The following is a 16,370-nucleotide window of genomic DNA, read 5'->3' as shown; positions in this document are numbered from 1 at the left end:
TGAGTATCTCTCTGAAATACCTCAGGGTTTGGAGCTGAGTTGCCCATCAGCTGGTGGGTTCGAATGTCCTAAAACCATATTTAAACACTAGTCCAATACACTTGTATCTCTCTTTCCAGCCCACCTGTCTTGACAAGACTTTTAAAGGTGGCATCCAGCCAGAAGCAAAAGGCCTGAAGAAGGCAGCACCCCACTTAAACCACCAAGCTCTTGAGATCTTGATCTGAGGACTTCGGATGTAAAGTGTGCCCTGTGCCTGTGGGGTGGCTTTAAGAAGCACCTGAATTGCATCTTATTTGCCAGCCTGTTTGGCAACTGTAGCAGAAGCACCACACAGTGCAAAAAGCACTACACAGTGCCAGAGTCAGCCCCCTTTTGGCTGTATCCAGTATCAAACATGCATCCAGTGCGCTCTCCACAAATATCTCTCATCCATTAATGGGGACAGATACCAAGTTGGGCCAGGAAGTCTTATCAGATTTGGGCTCAGTCCTGGACTCCACAGCCCACACCCTGGTGGGCACAATCAGCATGTAGGCAATTTGGCCTCTGTCCAGATGCACCATCTTGCAGCAGGCAGCCTGAGGGGCTGACTAACTGTAGGATACCCTGAGGGCTAATTCTTTTCAAACACTCCCAAAGATGCGAGGCTACCTCTGCCTTTACCCGCTCACGCTCCAGTAACATAGACTGTTGAGGGTGCTTCTGCCTCTGAGCAGGAGATCCTCATCGGGCAGGGCCCTCCAAGCCTTGGACTACTGGAGGGCAGCTGCCAAGGTCATCATAGGCATCAGACATAGCAATCAACAGGCTGCCTCCACCTCTGCTGCAGATGGCAGAAACTTAAATAGTTTCAAAGAATTTTGATGTCACTTCTGGTTCACTGGTGTGCTATTGGGGGTGCTATCACTAAATAAATTGCACTTTTTTGTTGTCATTGATGGATATCTGAATGTTTTAGTTAACTGAAGGCATTGTGAATTTGCACTTTGGAATTCTCTTGGATCAAGGTTTAGCTATCCTCCTGCTCAGATATCCATTCAAATGATATAAAGCTCAGTGAAACTAATTTCCGAACCCCTTTAAAGCTTTAAAGTTTATTAGTGAAGTAAGTAGGCTTACATTAACACGGCAATGAAGTTACTGTGAAAATTCTGTAGTCACTACACTCCTATGCCTGTTTGGGTACATTGAGGGAGAATTTAGGATGGCCAGTGCACCAAACCAGCACATCTTTTGGACTGAGAGGAGAAACCCGAGAATTGAAGCCGGGTCCCCGGAGCTGTGAGATAAGAGTGCTAACCACTGTGTAGGAAAAATGTAGCATATGTGATGTATGAGTTCTTGGAACAAGCACAGACATGTCTGGCACTGCATCTCATTGATTTGTAAGTAGGCTACTCTGTGACTATAATGCTTGATCTGATGAGGCACCTCCACTGTCTGGCCTTTCCTGCTCTCTTTTCTGTTCATGCTGTGGTCATGTCCCCAAGTGATGCCTCCTGCTGGAACTGCACATGGTGACACCTCTCCCCCCTTCGCCACCCCTATTGAATGAGGACTCTGAGTAGTTAGCCCTGGATATATTTGTCCTTTTGCCTTCTATCTGAAATGAAACATTGAAGATAACAATGAATAAAGAGTGCAAAAAGAGAAGCTCTCCCTATGGGACTTGTCAGGCTCCACAACATTGTGCCTGATGTAGTCTTACTCCTGAGATGCTAACACACATTGAGGTGAGCAACATTCCATTCCAGAAATGTGACCTCTGGAGCCTTCTGTGGGATCATAAAGTGTGAAATGATTTAACCAAAGTAGCTCTGCTCTCCATTCTTTGACATGGCAAGCTAATGACCTTTCAGTGTTCATGGTCAATGAGTGGAAGCAGTTTGGCCAATGATGAATGGCAATCATTTTGAACCCATGACTACTCTTCATTGATGGGATGCCAGACATGATGTAGCTGTGCCCCCTTCACTCTTGCCTTCACTCTCCAAGGCTGTTTCCTTACCTTATACTCTTGCCGTTATTGTGACTTTGTTGTGAAGCTTGAGTTCTGTCTATCCTTTTAACAGCACTGGAGGAAATGATTGGCTTACAGTTGGTTCCTAGGCAATGAGACCCCTCTCCTTTATAACTGAACTGGATCCTGTCTACTGTGGCAGCACCAACAAATAACTGTGCACCCCAAGAAGTAGCCCCATGGTCTGGCTTACCAGTGCCTCATACCTCTTCCTGAGAGAACCGGTTAATTTTGTTTTTGCTGGACGCCAATGTTTAGGCACTTCAAAATTGTGCTGCTACATCTCAAACAGAGTCCAATGCTCTCTCCTTCACTATCTGCTCACCTCCAATTTACCTGAAACCTCATGATATGAAGGTAGATTTACTTCCTGATATTCTCCAGCCTCCCAATAATACTGCACCCCATCATTGCCCCTCCCTGCAGCTGAACTACACTGTCCTCCCACTGATTGTTACGTCTACACTCTCTCCTGTCTCTGTGAGGTCCACATAGCCCCTGGTCTATCTGTCATCTCTGACTCGTTTCCTTCTAGCAACAGGAGTGTCTGATTCCTGTCTGAAAGCCCCTGACCAAAAACAAAAACAACCTTCCCATAGTTTCCCTTGCAATGAGGACTAAGGACGTCAGTGATCTCTTAAACCACAGCACCTCCAACTTCTGAATCTTGGTGCGAACCATTCCTAATATGCTACATTAATGAGACTCTGCCCCCACCCATATCAGAGTTTGTGAGCATCCCCTACCAGTAAACAGTGATATCATTTTAAATGTTGACAGACAGGGTGGTCAATGCACCCTTGTTGGACTTCAACTTCCTACCCCATGGCTTTCTGTCTGCCTTCCATTGTTCATCATTCTGCCCCATCGTCTTCCCCTCTGCCTTCCATGGTGCCCGCTTACCCTTCCCCTTAATCTTGCACAGCCCTTCTTCCCCATTGCCATTTTTGACTTTATCAGCCTCACCTCGCATCTGATCTGTGGTTGAATTTTTAGTTGGTTAAAGTGAGTGCTGCATGAGTTCTGCAGCATAGCTGTGTCCATACGGACAACAGCATCCTCACCAGGAGGAGAAGACCCCTGCAGTCCACAACCCCAGGTGCAGTCAGCCAATATGGAGACTGCACATGTCCCACAGCACAGCACTGTCCTTAGAGACAACGTCAGCATGGAGCTGGAGGCATGAACCATTCTTCTGCAACAGTGTGGCATTCAGCGCAACAAGAGTGGTGTAACTGGTGGGCTGATGGTCTATGTATATTGCACTCTCCACAAAGTCTTGAGCAAACTGAGATTTAACTTGAGCACGGGTTCCTTTTCAAATAGATTCAAAGTCAGCGTGATTTTGTGCTGGCATGATGCAAGATTGGAAGGCATGAGGTGATTCTGGTGAGCAGCTATTTTAATGAGCATTTATGAGATTTAAATTAATGCAAATGGTGTTCGTACCACTAGGCAGTAGGTTAACTGATCTGCCGTTGGGAGAATGGCAATCTTTTTTACACTGGTTGATTTCTAACTTTTTGGCTCTTGCTAGATTCTTTGCAGCCACCTACCGTGGGCATGATGGGCGAATTCTCTCCTTAGTTTCCCTGATTAGACATAGTCTTAAGGATGGGAGAATTTCATCCCTAATGTCTCTGGTCAGACGTGCTTGGGTGCTAGCACCTGCTCTCTGGGAGAAAGTGAGAGTGGTTAAGATTTAAAGTTATTTAAACTCAATATTAACGTAAATGCACACAGTAATATAGAATTGAGTTCTGAATAGAGCAACATGCATTAGAGTAAAATACGTAAAAACAAAATACGTACAAGATAGTAAATGATAGATTTAAATGCTTGGACTGAAATTATTGACTACATGAGAAAAGGTTTCAGACGTACTAAAAACTGAATTACACAGCAATTAATCGGCAGTGAATTAAGGGTCAAGAATGTTTGCCGTCACAATCAACAGATTACATTTGAAACTGTAACTGTGAGTTATTTTTTCCATGGAACATTACCTTACGCAGACCATAAGTTGTTATATATTGAAAATTGTTACAATTCAGTTTAAGATGTGTTTTAAGTATTTTTTAAAGGATAATAGAAAGATGGAGCTATTCTTGGATGGAATTTCACAAGCCAATGCAACCAATGATATGGTGGTGAGAGAAGATGGAAGAATGCTTAAGATGCTGGAATCACAGGATCAAAATAATTATAGTGGGGTGGGACTGGGGTATGAGGATTGGGATAAATGGGTCTTGAGTCATAGGACAGGTTATATGTGTGCAATAAGACTTTTAACACATTGGAGTTTAGGGAGGGTGGAGAGAGATCGTAGTCATGTCTGGAGGTGACAAAGGAAAGAATGGAGGTTTCTGTATTGGAGGACTGAGGTCGAAAATGTGGAGTTAGACGTAAGCAGTGATGGAAACGTTATGAGTCTGAAGTCCTGTCTGGGGCTGAATGCAGTACCAAATTTGTGATCAGTTCAATTTAGCCTGAGGGGGTAAATAGAGAGGGTTAAATAGTGGTGACTAGGTGGGGTTTGTGCTGCCTTTTTTATCAACAACTGAAATTTATAATGTAAAAATAATTAAAAGAATCATAGTTGATTAAATTTATCAATTGTATGTTTCCTGCTGACATCCTAAACCGCAGCCCACACTTGACTTGAAGATGTTAGCTTCTTCCCAAAATGTTGGGTTTGAACTGAATGTCTTTGTTATCTGGGATGGATTGCAGGGAAGCAACCATGCTGAACAAATGATCAAATGCTTCTCTGAGCCATTGGTAACATTTATTTGATAATCTTAGTAAATTATTTAAAGAAAATCGTGAGGCAAGTTTTTTATTCATTTGTGGGACTTGGGCCTCGCTGGCTGGGCCAGCATTTACTGCCCATCCCTGGTTGCCTGAGGGCAGTTGAGAGTCAACCACACAGCTGTGGCTTTGGAGTCACATGTAGGCCAGATCAGGTGAGGATGGCAGATTTCCTTGCCTAAAAACATTAGTGAACCAGATGGGTTTTTCTGACAATCGATAAATGGTTTTGTTGTCATCCATAGATTCGTAATTCCGGATTTTTTTTTTAATTGAGTTCAAATTCCATCGTCTGCCATGGCGGGATTCGAACTCAGGTGCCCAGAGCATTGAGTTTCTGGATTAATAATCTTGCAATAATACCATAGGTCACTGCCTCTTAAAGAACTTTATTTGGGTAAAATTTATGTTGAGCATTTGTTGCATCTGTTGCAGCTTTAGTTGAATTACGAATCCTTCATAAATACTTCAGAAAATATTCAGCTGCTAGACAACACATGCAAACAAGGTTTTTCCTCATCCATTATGGCTTCTTTATTTTTAAAAAGAACACCATATGTACCACCTACATGTTGATGGAAAATGTAAATCATTTTAACTAATTAAATATTTCAGCCTGGGAAAGAAAGAGGAAGAAGTAATTTTAAAAATGCGCTTACTAAAATCAAAATGATTACTGATTTATTGATATTTCTGGTACACAATTAATGTCTGTTTAACCCAGAGCTTTGAATTGAGGTCCTTTAATTCAGAATGGGTAAAAATAAAATTTTCTGAAAGACGTGTGATGATCTTGTATCGAAAGAACTACCTATCATGTGGTTACGTAATGAGGTAAACTGTGGAATCCTGTTCATGCAGAGTATTATCTTAAAAATTTGTTTGAAAATTGAGTGCAATTCTATGGTGGACTTGCAGTGCCAAAGTATGTAAATTGAGGAAAACTGCCCAAGCAGAGAATGGAAATATCAGATTGATGGTTCTTAGAGAATGGAAATATAGTGGTGAGGTTGCTTTGATTGCCACGTGTAACAGCATCATGTCTGGATAAGTTGATTGGAGCAATTTTTTCCTCATCGTTGATAAATTCTCAACAAAACTTTAGATGATATCTCATTTATAACATAGACGTTGACAGGGACAAAGTGTTGAAAAATGTTCAATATTTAAATTGGATTTGCTGAAGATAATGACTTTTGCCTTTTGTTTTACAGATTATCTTTCCCAAGGGGTTGATCTTTCCGGGATTGAAGTTATAGAAAATGATCTTCTTTTTATTGCAAGAGCCCGACTTGAAGTAGAGAATCAAGCCAAGCGGTTACTTGAACAGGGAATGGAGACTCAGGTAAATGTCTAAAACTTGTCATGAAATAGGAAAGTGGCATCTCAGCAATTTGGTCACAGATTTTGAACGATTAAATAAATCATCGAAGTTGTTTATAGCTCCATAGAAGAGGTATAGCGGAGAAAGGTATGTGTGCGTGTGCTTCCTTGTTATGATCTGAGCTGATTCCAAAGTGAAACTTGACTTGATAGGTCCTATCAAAGAAACTCTGGAGGACAGTTACTGAACAAATTCACAGGAGTCTGCTGCTGTACTTCTAACACAGAATAAGATGTTTACTAAACAAGAAAAATTGACCACATTACACTAGACAAAAAGATTTGAAAGATCTCAATTTAAACTCGAGAAAATATTCGCTGTTTTTTAACCTGAACTGCAACTTTACAGATGCATACAAATTCATAAATACAACACAATTTACAGTATCTATCTTGTATTCTAATATTCAGGGTAAATATGCGATACATGTGAACTAATAAGGCAAACTGTGTTCGGACAAACCACCCCCCAAAATGAGTGACGGTTGCCACCAAAGCAGAATAACCAGAGGCCATGGCTTAATGGAATTGTTACTGGACTAGTAATCCAGAGAGCCAGCATAATGCTTAGGGGACCTTGGGTTCAAATCATGGCAGATGATGAAATTTGAATTTAGCATAAAATCTGGAATTAAAAGTCTGATAATCACCATGAAACCATTTTCGGTTGTCATAAAGACCCAACCAGTTTGCTAATTTTTTTTTAGGGAAGGAAGTCTGTGGTTTTTACCTGGTCTGGTCTAGTCTCATAGAATCCCTACAGTGTAGAAGGAGGCCATTCAGCCCATTGAGTCTATACCAATCACAATCCCACCCAGGCCCTATTCCTATAACGCCACACATTTACCCTGCTAGTCCCCCTGACACTAGGGTTAAGTTATCATAGCCAATCCACCTAACTTGCACATCTTTGGACTGTGGGAGGAAACCGGAGCATGTGGAGGAAACCCACACAGACATTGGAAGAACATGCAAGCTCCACAAGGCTGGGATTGAACCTGGGTCCCTGGCACTGAGAGGCAGCAGTAGTGCTAACCACTGTGCCATCATCTACATATGACTTCAGACCCACAGCAATGTGGCTTAGTCTTAAATGTCCTTGGGGATGGGCAGTAAATGCTGTCCCAGCCAGCGATGCCCACAATCTATGAATGAATTTTAAAAAAAGCTTATGCTTGTCATTTATTACGCCATGAACCAACTGGTCTCAGTGAAAATCTGTCTTTCTCGTGAAGGCTTTCAGTCACCACGCCGAAAGCACCCACCTTGGAATTCTCCCTCCCTTTCAGTAAAGATCCACCTCCAGGGTTTTGTTTCTACGGAATTTCAACATATACTCAAGCTTTGCTTTTCAAGCACAGTCTCAGATATTTGGCCATGTCAAGCAGAACACCACTGATCAAAGGCCCTTAGTAAGGAGTCCACACTTTTAATTGCCTTCTGATTTCTCTCAAGGCCACTGTACTTCAAGTCTAGTGCCCAAATCGTTCAGTTTAACTCAAGCCAATTTCATTGCTCCTTTTTCTCGAGATGTGGAGATGCCGGTGTTGGACTGGGGTAGGCACAGTAAGAATCTCACAATGCCGTTAAAGTCCAACAGGTTTATTTGGTATCACGAGCTTTTGGAGCACTGCTCCCTCATTCGGTGAGTGACTCAAGTCTGCCCTGACTCTCCAAAAGAGCATCTTACCCAGGCCCACCTCCTGCCCCAACATGTATTCCTGCACTTTTTAACCATTGGCTGATCCACCTAACTTACATATTTTTAGACACACAGGGGCAGTTTTGCATGGCCAATCCACCTGACATGCACATCTTTGGGATTGTGGGAGGAAACTGGAACACCCAGAGGAAACCCATGCAGACATATTGGGAGAATGTGCAAACTCCACACAGCCAGTCACCCAAGGCCAAAATCGAACCCAGGTCCCTGGCGCTGTAGCAGCAGTACTTACCATTCTGCTATCATGCCGCGCTTATGTCCTTCCCCAAAGGGACATTAGTCAACTAGATGGGTTTTTCATGACAATCGACAGTGGCTTCATGTCATTACTGGACTTAATTCCAGATTTCTATTGAATTCAAATTTCTCCATCTGCCGTGGTGGGATTTAAACCCGGTTTGCCAGAACAATATTCTGGGTCTCTGGATTACTAGTCCAGTGACACTACCAGTATGCTGCCACGTCCCATCTGCAAACTTCTGATCTCCGATTTTAAGTTAAGTATTTTCTTGGGGGCTCATCACAACCTGCCATCTTGTTGTCCACTCTCTCAACCAGTCTATATCTTCTTGCAGCCTTTCTTTGACTTCCTGGCAATTTACATTCTCACCTAGCTTTGTATTGTCAGCACACCTGGATACATGACTCTTGGCTTCTTCATCTAAGTCATTAGTAGAGATTGTAGATAGTTGAGGTCTCAGTGCTGATCAACCAGATGTAAACATTCAATGTGAATATATGTATCAACAGAAGGATGGAATAATCATCTTGAGTGCTAATCTGACCTACTGTAGTTCCAATAATGCTGGTAGGTTTGGGAGAGATTGGGAGGAAAAAGTCTTTACACACAAAGTTTTGAAATTTGCATTGGCAGCAATGGATACAAAAGATACAGAGTACATTGTGTATGCTAGAATCAACTTGCAGTTGACCTTCCCACTTGTTAAGAAAATGGGAAAACAATTTTAAAAGGCTTAAAAGGAGATTTAATGAAGGTTTTTAACATTATGAAAGATTTTGATAGGAAAACATTTTGATAGGAAAAGTGTTTTCTCCAAGTTGGGAAGTCAGTGAGGAGGAACTTGATAAGAGTGGGGAGATAAATTGGGAGACAATTTTTGCAGGTAGGATTGTTGGAGCTTGAAATGTTTTAATACAGGAAATGGTTGAGGCAGCGTCAGTTGCTTTTAAAAGAAATAGGATAACCATTTTTAAATAGGAAAATAGGAAGCTGTGGGAATGTCATAAGAACATAATAAGAACATAAGAAATAGGAGCAGGAGTAGGCCATCTAGCCCTTCGAGCCTGCCCCGCCATTCAATAAGATCATGGCTGATCTGAAGTGGATCAGTTCCACTTTCCCGCTTTCTCCCCATAACCCTTAATTCCCTTGTCTATCAGAAATCTATCCATCCGTGACTTAAATACATTCAACAAGGCAGCCTCCACCATTTCAATGGGCAGAGAATTCCAGAGATTCACCACCCTTTGAGTGAAGAAGTTCCTCCTCAACTCCATACAGTACTCTAACCAGTGTGGCCTAACCGGTATTTGTACAACTCCATTATAACCTCCCTGCTCTTAATAATCTATGCCCTCACTAAGTCCAAAGATGTGCAGGTTAGGTTGACTGGCCATGCTAAATTACACTTTAGGTCAGGGAAATGACACATGGGGTTATGAGGATAGGGCCTGGATGAGAATCATAGCAGGCGTGATTGAATGGCGGAGCAGACTTGATGGGCCGATGGCCTAATTCTGCTCCGAAATCTTATCTATCTTTTCTTACCGAACTCAATGAAGACGTAGGGTCTGGAGACAGTGGCCACCTTCTTAATGTAGAGCTCGCTAAACTCGGCCTGCAAGTCATCCAGGAAGGCATACGCCATCTTCTTGGAATAGTTCCCCTCGCACAGCACCAGGTAGCAGACGCCTCGGTCGATCAGGTAGTGAAACATCACTACATAGTGGGATTATTTTGCATTTTTCTCAAAGGGTGGGTACAAATACAATGGGCTGAATTTGCCTTTTTTCTTGCTGAAACTATGTTCCATGAAATTATTTCCACAAACAGCCAGGTTAGACGTTGTTACCTGTAACAAAAACATTGGTTATTGACTACATTTTTTTCACTTTGTTGCAGCAAATTTATTTTGGAAATGTTTTCATATCTGCCATGATCTGATTCCATTTTAGAATGGGGTATCTCAGTTTACCATCCTTATTTTATTGAACTCAGCAATGTAAATAAATACTTTATTATGAAATCAAGCTTTGACTTGAAAAAAGGCAGCAAGCTGTTAATTCCTTGCTTATTTTGCCAGCTTCATTAAACATTTGACATATTTATGGTAAGTGGTTCTGTAAGGTGAAACTAAAATGTTCAGCCACATGTGTTAATAAAAGCATTACTCAAATCTATTAATCTTTGGTGGTTTGATGTTTTAGTTCATCAGCACTATTTTTGTGTAAAGAAAAGTAATGCTTGATTCATTAAAGCTAGCAAGGTTTTGTACAGCTAGTTGGACATGAAATTCAAATGAGTGGGGGGCACCTGACCTAGGTTTGAGTATTTTGGTTGGAGACAAAGTGTGATCCCTGAATGATTGAGGATAGGAATTAAATCAGAAAAAAGTTAAGTTGTGCTATTAACACAAGTTCCCTTTGCGGTGCAAAAACTAGGAAGAATGTTATTTCCCATCCACTTGGTTCAGAAGTATGCATGTGCTTGGTATAAATTTTAAAGATACATTTATGCCCATTAATTTAGTCATTAACCCTTGGAAATAATACATTTATAAAAAGGGACATTATTTTTAAAATATTGACTAGTCACAGTTGATAATCAATGGTTTTGCCAACACTTTGCAGGAGCTGTGCACACATTATCCATGCTCCAATATTTCAGTTCTATTTAGTTGATTTGTCATTGGAAGACCGAGTGTAAAAATAATGGAAATTAAAACAGAAAATGATAGAAATATTCAGCAGGTCATACAGCATCTGTGGAGAAAAAAACAGAGTTAACATTTCCGACTGGTCTTTCATCAGAACTAGGAAAAGTTAATAGATTTTGAGCAAAGAGTGAGTGGGGTGAGGACAAAAGGAAGGTCAGTGATGGCGTGGAAGAGAGAGATTGAATAGCAGAATTGAATTATGTGTTAAAGTGCAAAATGGAATGGTGATAGGGCAGAAAAATATAAAAAGGTGTGCCCAGTGCATGTGTGCTGCTGTCTGAAAGCAAAATCAAGAGAAAAATTGAAACATGCAAGGAAGAGGAAACAAAAGAATTTACAGATTGAATTTATTAAACTTAGTGTTGAGTTTGGAAGGCAATAAAATGCCTAATCAAAAGTTGAGGTTATGTTGCTCAAACTTATGTTGAGTTTCACAGGAACAATGCAGCAGGCCAAGGGCAGAGATGTCAGCATAAGAGCAAGATGGAGAATTAAACTTGTATGCATGCAGATTGAATGGAGGTGTTCTTCAAAGTGTTCACCTTATGTACATTTGGTCTCTCCAATGTAGAGAATACCATGTTGATGGTATAAATACAATAAATTGCTGCTTCACTTGGAAAGTGTAATTGGGACTTTGGGTGGTGAGAAGAGAGGATGTAAAAGGCAGATGTTACATTTCCTGTATTTGTATGGTAAAGTGCTGTAATAGGATAGAGATGTTGTGGTGATTTTGGAGTGAAACAGGATATCACAGAAAGGAATCCCTTGGGAATGCTGAAGGAAAGCGGGAGATGTGTTTGATGGTGGCATCACTTTTGAGGTGGCAGAAAATGATCTATTGAATATGGAGGCTGGTGGGATGGAGGACGAGAACAAGAGGAATCCTGTCATGGTTCTGTGAGGGAAACAAAGGGATGAGATCAAAAATGCAGGAAACGTGTACATTGTTGAGGGCCTTGTCACTCATGGTAAGAGCTGGGTGAGAATCCTCTGTTGAAGACATCTCAAGGGTTGGTGTGGAGGCTTGCATCATCAGAATACATGTGACAGAATCAGAGGAACTAGGAGAATGGAATGGAGTCCTTAGCAGGTTTAGAATGTATGGAACTGTAGTCAAGGTGGCATTCTTCTATAATGCCAAATTTTAGCAGTTTTTCTGTCTTCCTGTTTCCTTATCACAACTAGATGCAATACTCTGAAGCTGAACCAGTGTTTAAATAGATTTAACATGAGTTTTTTTTTGTGCGCTGTGCTCCTTTTTGATAAAGCCAAGGATGCAGTAAACTTTATAAGCCACTCAATCAACTTGTCCTGCCACATTCAATGAATTACACGTCTACACACAGAAGTCCATCTGCACCCTCATTCCTTTTAAAATTGTACCCTTTATTTTGTATTGTCTGTTGCATTCTACATCCCAAAATGAATCACATCACATGTTTCTGCATTAGATTTCATTTGCCACTTGTCAGCCTATCCTACCAATCTATGTCCTTTTGAAAAATTCTCCACTGTCTTCACAGTTCACAAAACTTCCAAGTTTTGTATTTTGAGCAAATTTTGAAATTGTGCATAGTAAAACAAGCTCTAACTCATTAATATATATCAGAAAGAGTAAGATTCTGAACAAGGGTTTCTGGGAACTCCCATTATAAACCATCTTCCAATTTACCACTGCTCTGTTTCCTGTCACTCAGCCAATTTTGTATCCATTTTGCTAATGTTCCTTTTAATCCATAAGCTCTAATTTTGGGTCTGTTGTGCACTGTAACAACTGTCTTTTGGAAGTCCACACAGTACCTTCATCAGTGGTATGAGACCGGTGCGTCAGCATAAGTTATACACTTCTCTATAGTGGGGCTTGAACCCACAATCTCCTGACAGTGGTAAAAGATGTGTTCCTATAGACAACATAAATTGAGGTATATTGCAAGAAGGTGGCGGTTAGTTTTGATTCAGTTCAATCAACACTAATTGGCCAAAAAGCTTTTTTCAGTTCATTAAAGTTCATGTAATGTTCTTCTGACATATTTTCCTTTCTCGATCTGGCAGAGTTGTGCTTCTGGTAGTAAATTGTTGGATTGAATTGCTGCAACCAATTGCCACAGCTTCCTCATTTGTTTACATTAAAGTAATTGTGCAGTACAGCCACAGCTTGATGTACAGGAGACTATAGCAAATAGGAGATATGAAAACATGTAAAATAAAAGCAAAACCTGTCAGGCGTATGCTCCCAATCTACTTGGTGGCTATTTTGAAAGATTAAATATGGCTTCATCAGAGGCTTTTAGATTTTATAATTTTTAGTGCAGTATAGCAATGACCTTTACATCAAAAGGAAAAACCTTGTATTCTTCAAGAACTTGAACTGAGTGGGGAAGGCTAATGACTTCTAATCAGTATGAAATTACTTCAGATCTTGATCCTTCATCTTGTCCTGTTTCATATATAAAAGGATAGATCATACTGAGCCAGTGAATCAGCTGTAACATTGCATTGTTGGGATAATTGCAGCAAATGCTGTAATTGCAGGTGCTGTATAAAAGGATTATGTTTATCTCATCAATGGACAACAGTAATTTAAAAAGAACTTTTAACACGATTTTAATCCAATCCAAATAAGATATTTTTAAGAACATTGCAACCTCTGAGGACTAAATATACACATATACCATATATACTTGAGTAATGCTCAACTGTGTGTAAAAGTCAACTGCCAACCTTTTGTCCAGAAAATGCACTGTTTTGTATTTGCGACCTGCTCCCTGCTGAAGTCAAACTCACCCTTGTGCAAATCTATTCATTGATAAAATCAGAGTGTACCATTAAAAGTGGCTATTTATTTCCTCATGAGTATGCACATGAATACTTGCTGACAAGGCTACCACCTCACTGATTCGTGCTGCATTCCTGCCAGTCTTGCCCTCTAATATGGTAACATGGTATCACAATACACAGCCCAGTTCAAACTTAAAGCCATTCAGATTGTATAGTACCAAATAATTGTGCAATAACTTGAGAGTTCAGGATATTGGGGAAGAACATTAGAGATTGGAGGAAACTCTTTACACATTTAGATGCCTAAGAATAGATGTGCAAAGGAGGAAAGCCAAGCAAATGTGGCCACAATTAGAAATATATCAGTGAAAATCATCAGAATGGATTTTCACTTTCTTGCGGATCCATCCAAAGCTTCACCCCGAATGAAGCCTGAAGATTAGGCATTGCAGGTTGCAAAACCAACCTTGGATAGTGTATCATGTTTATGAAGAGAGAATTTTGTACTGTGACAGAAAATCAAGATTACGCAGCATGTCCCAGTAAAATGTAATGACAGGCTTATTGCGTTTCAGCAGTTTATAATCAAACATCGCCAAAGAATGGATATAGATTGGCCTCTAATGGGATCATGGGTGAGACTTTCATAAATTTTGACAATTCTACGAAAGCGAGATGATAGGAAAGCAAGGATTTTGACATCTCAAAACAATTATTCATAATTGTTGACCCCGTACCTTTTGGCTAAAAATGTAATCTTAGAAAATCTACTTTTGCCAGATTATATGCACTTGAACCCCAGCGGGACCAATATCCTGGTGGGAAGGTTTGCTAAGGCTACTGGGGAGACTTTAAAGTAGAATGGTTGGGGGGTGGGAATCAAAATGAAGTGACTGGGAGAGAGGAGATTTGCTTGCAAAGAGAGAGATTATCGACAGTGTGAGAAGTAGGATAGGCAGGTGATGGAGAAGGGGAGTGCTCAGGCCAAGGGTTTGAGATATGTCTATTTTAACACTAGGAGTGTTGTTAACAAAGTGGATGAGCTTAGAGCATGGGTCACTACTTGGAAATGTGATGTGGTGGTCATTACAGAGACTTGGATGACTCAGGGACAGGACTGGATACTTCATGTGCCAGGTTTCAGATGTTTCAGGAGGGCCAGGGAAGGAGGCAGAAGAGGTGGGGGAGTGACACTGTTGATCAGAGATAGTGTCAAGGCTGTGGAAAAGATGGATGCCATGGAGGGTTTGTCTGCGGAGTCTCTGTGGGTGGAGGAAGGGGTCAATAACTTTACTAGGTGTTTTCTATAGGCAGCCCAATAGTAACAGGGATGTTGAGGAACAGATGGGGAAACAGATCCTGGAGAGATGTAATAATAACAGAGTTGTTGTGATGGGAGATTTTAATTTCTCAAATATTGATTGGAATCTCCCTAGGGTAAGGGGTTTAAATGGGGAGGAGTTTGTTCGGTGTGTTCAGGAGGGTTTCTTGACACAGTATGTGGATAAGCCTACAAGAAGAGAGGCTGTACTTGATTTGGTGTTGGGTAATGAACCTGGACAGGTGTCAGATCTCTCAATGGGAGGGCATTTTGGGGACAGTAATCATAACTCTATCACTTTACACTATCATTGGAGAGAGATAGGATCAGACAAGCTAGGAAAGTGTTTATCTGGAGTAAGGGGAATTATGAAGCCATCAGGCAGGAAATTAGAGGCATAAATTGGAAAGAGGTTTTCTCGGGCAAGTGTGCAGAAGTAATGTGGCAGATTTTCAAGGAATATTTGTCTGGAGTTCTGCACGACAACATGCCGATGAGACAGGGAAGTTTTGGTAGGTTACAGGAACCCTGGTGCATGAAAGTTGTAATGAATTTAGTCAAGAAGAAAAGAAAAGCGTACAAAATGTTCAGGGAGCTAGGTAATGTTAGGTATTTAAAGGAGTATACGACTTGTAGGAAAGAACTTAAGAAGGAAATTAGGAGAGCCAGAAAGGGTCATGAGAAGGCCTTGGCAGGTAAGATTAAGAAAAATCCCAAGGCATTCTACAAGTGTGTGAAGAGCAAAAGGATGAGATGTGAAGGAATAGGATCTATCAAATGTGACGGTGGGAAAGTTTGTATAGAACTGGTAGAAATAGCAGAGGTACTCAATGAATACTTTACTTCAGTATTCACAGTGGAAAAGGATCTTGGTGGTTGTAGTGCAGACTTGCAGCGGACTGAAAAGCTTGAGTATGTTGACATTAAGAAAGAGGATGTGTTGGAGCTTTTGAAAAGCATCAAGTTATAAAAGTCACTGCGACCAAATGGGATGTACCCCAGGTTACTGTGGGGGTGCGAGGGAAGAGATTGCAGAGCCTCTGGAGATGATCTTTGCATCATCAGTGGAGACAGGAGAGGTTCCGGAGGATTGGAGGATTGTGGATGTGGTTCCTCTATTCAAGAAAGGGAGAAGAGATGGCCCAGGAAATTATCGACCGGTGAGTCTAACCTCAGTGGTTGGTAAGTTGATGGAGAAGATCCTGAGAGGCAGGATTTATGAACATTTGGAGAAGTATAGTATGATCAAAAATAGTCAGCACGGCTTTGTCAAAGGTAGATCATGCCTTACGAGCTTGGTTGAGTTTTTTGAAGACGTGACTAAATATGTTGACAAAGGAAGAGCGGTAGATGTGGTTTATATGGACTTCA

General features: G+C 41.0%; 1 protein-coding gene across 1 annotated transcript in view; it reads left to right on the top strand.

The window, feature by feature from the left end:
- Positions 1-16,370, top strand: part of cog5 (component of oligomeric golgi complex 5) — a 101,181-nt gene that overhangs the window by 38,121 nt on the left and 46,690 nt on the right. Inside the window, exon 7 of the mRNA XM_080207334.1 lies at positions 6,049-6,179. Coding sequence (XP_080063460.1) covers positions 6,049-6,179 — 131 coding nt within the window. The remainder of the gene's footprint in view (positions 1-6,048; positions 6,180-16,370) is intronic.

Source organism: Carcharhinus amblyrhynchos, chromosome 19 (assembly GCF_965287045.1).
Source record: "Carcharhinus amblyrhynchos chromosome 19, sCarAmb.v2.hapA, whole genome shotgun sequence".
In the NCBI taxonomy this organism is placed as follows: Eukaryota; Metazoa; Chordata; class Chondrichthyes; order Carcharhiniformes; family Carcharhinidae; genus Carcharhinus; species Carcharhinus amblyrhynchos.
This window is presented reverse-complemented; position numbering and strand designations above follow the sequence as displayed.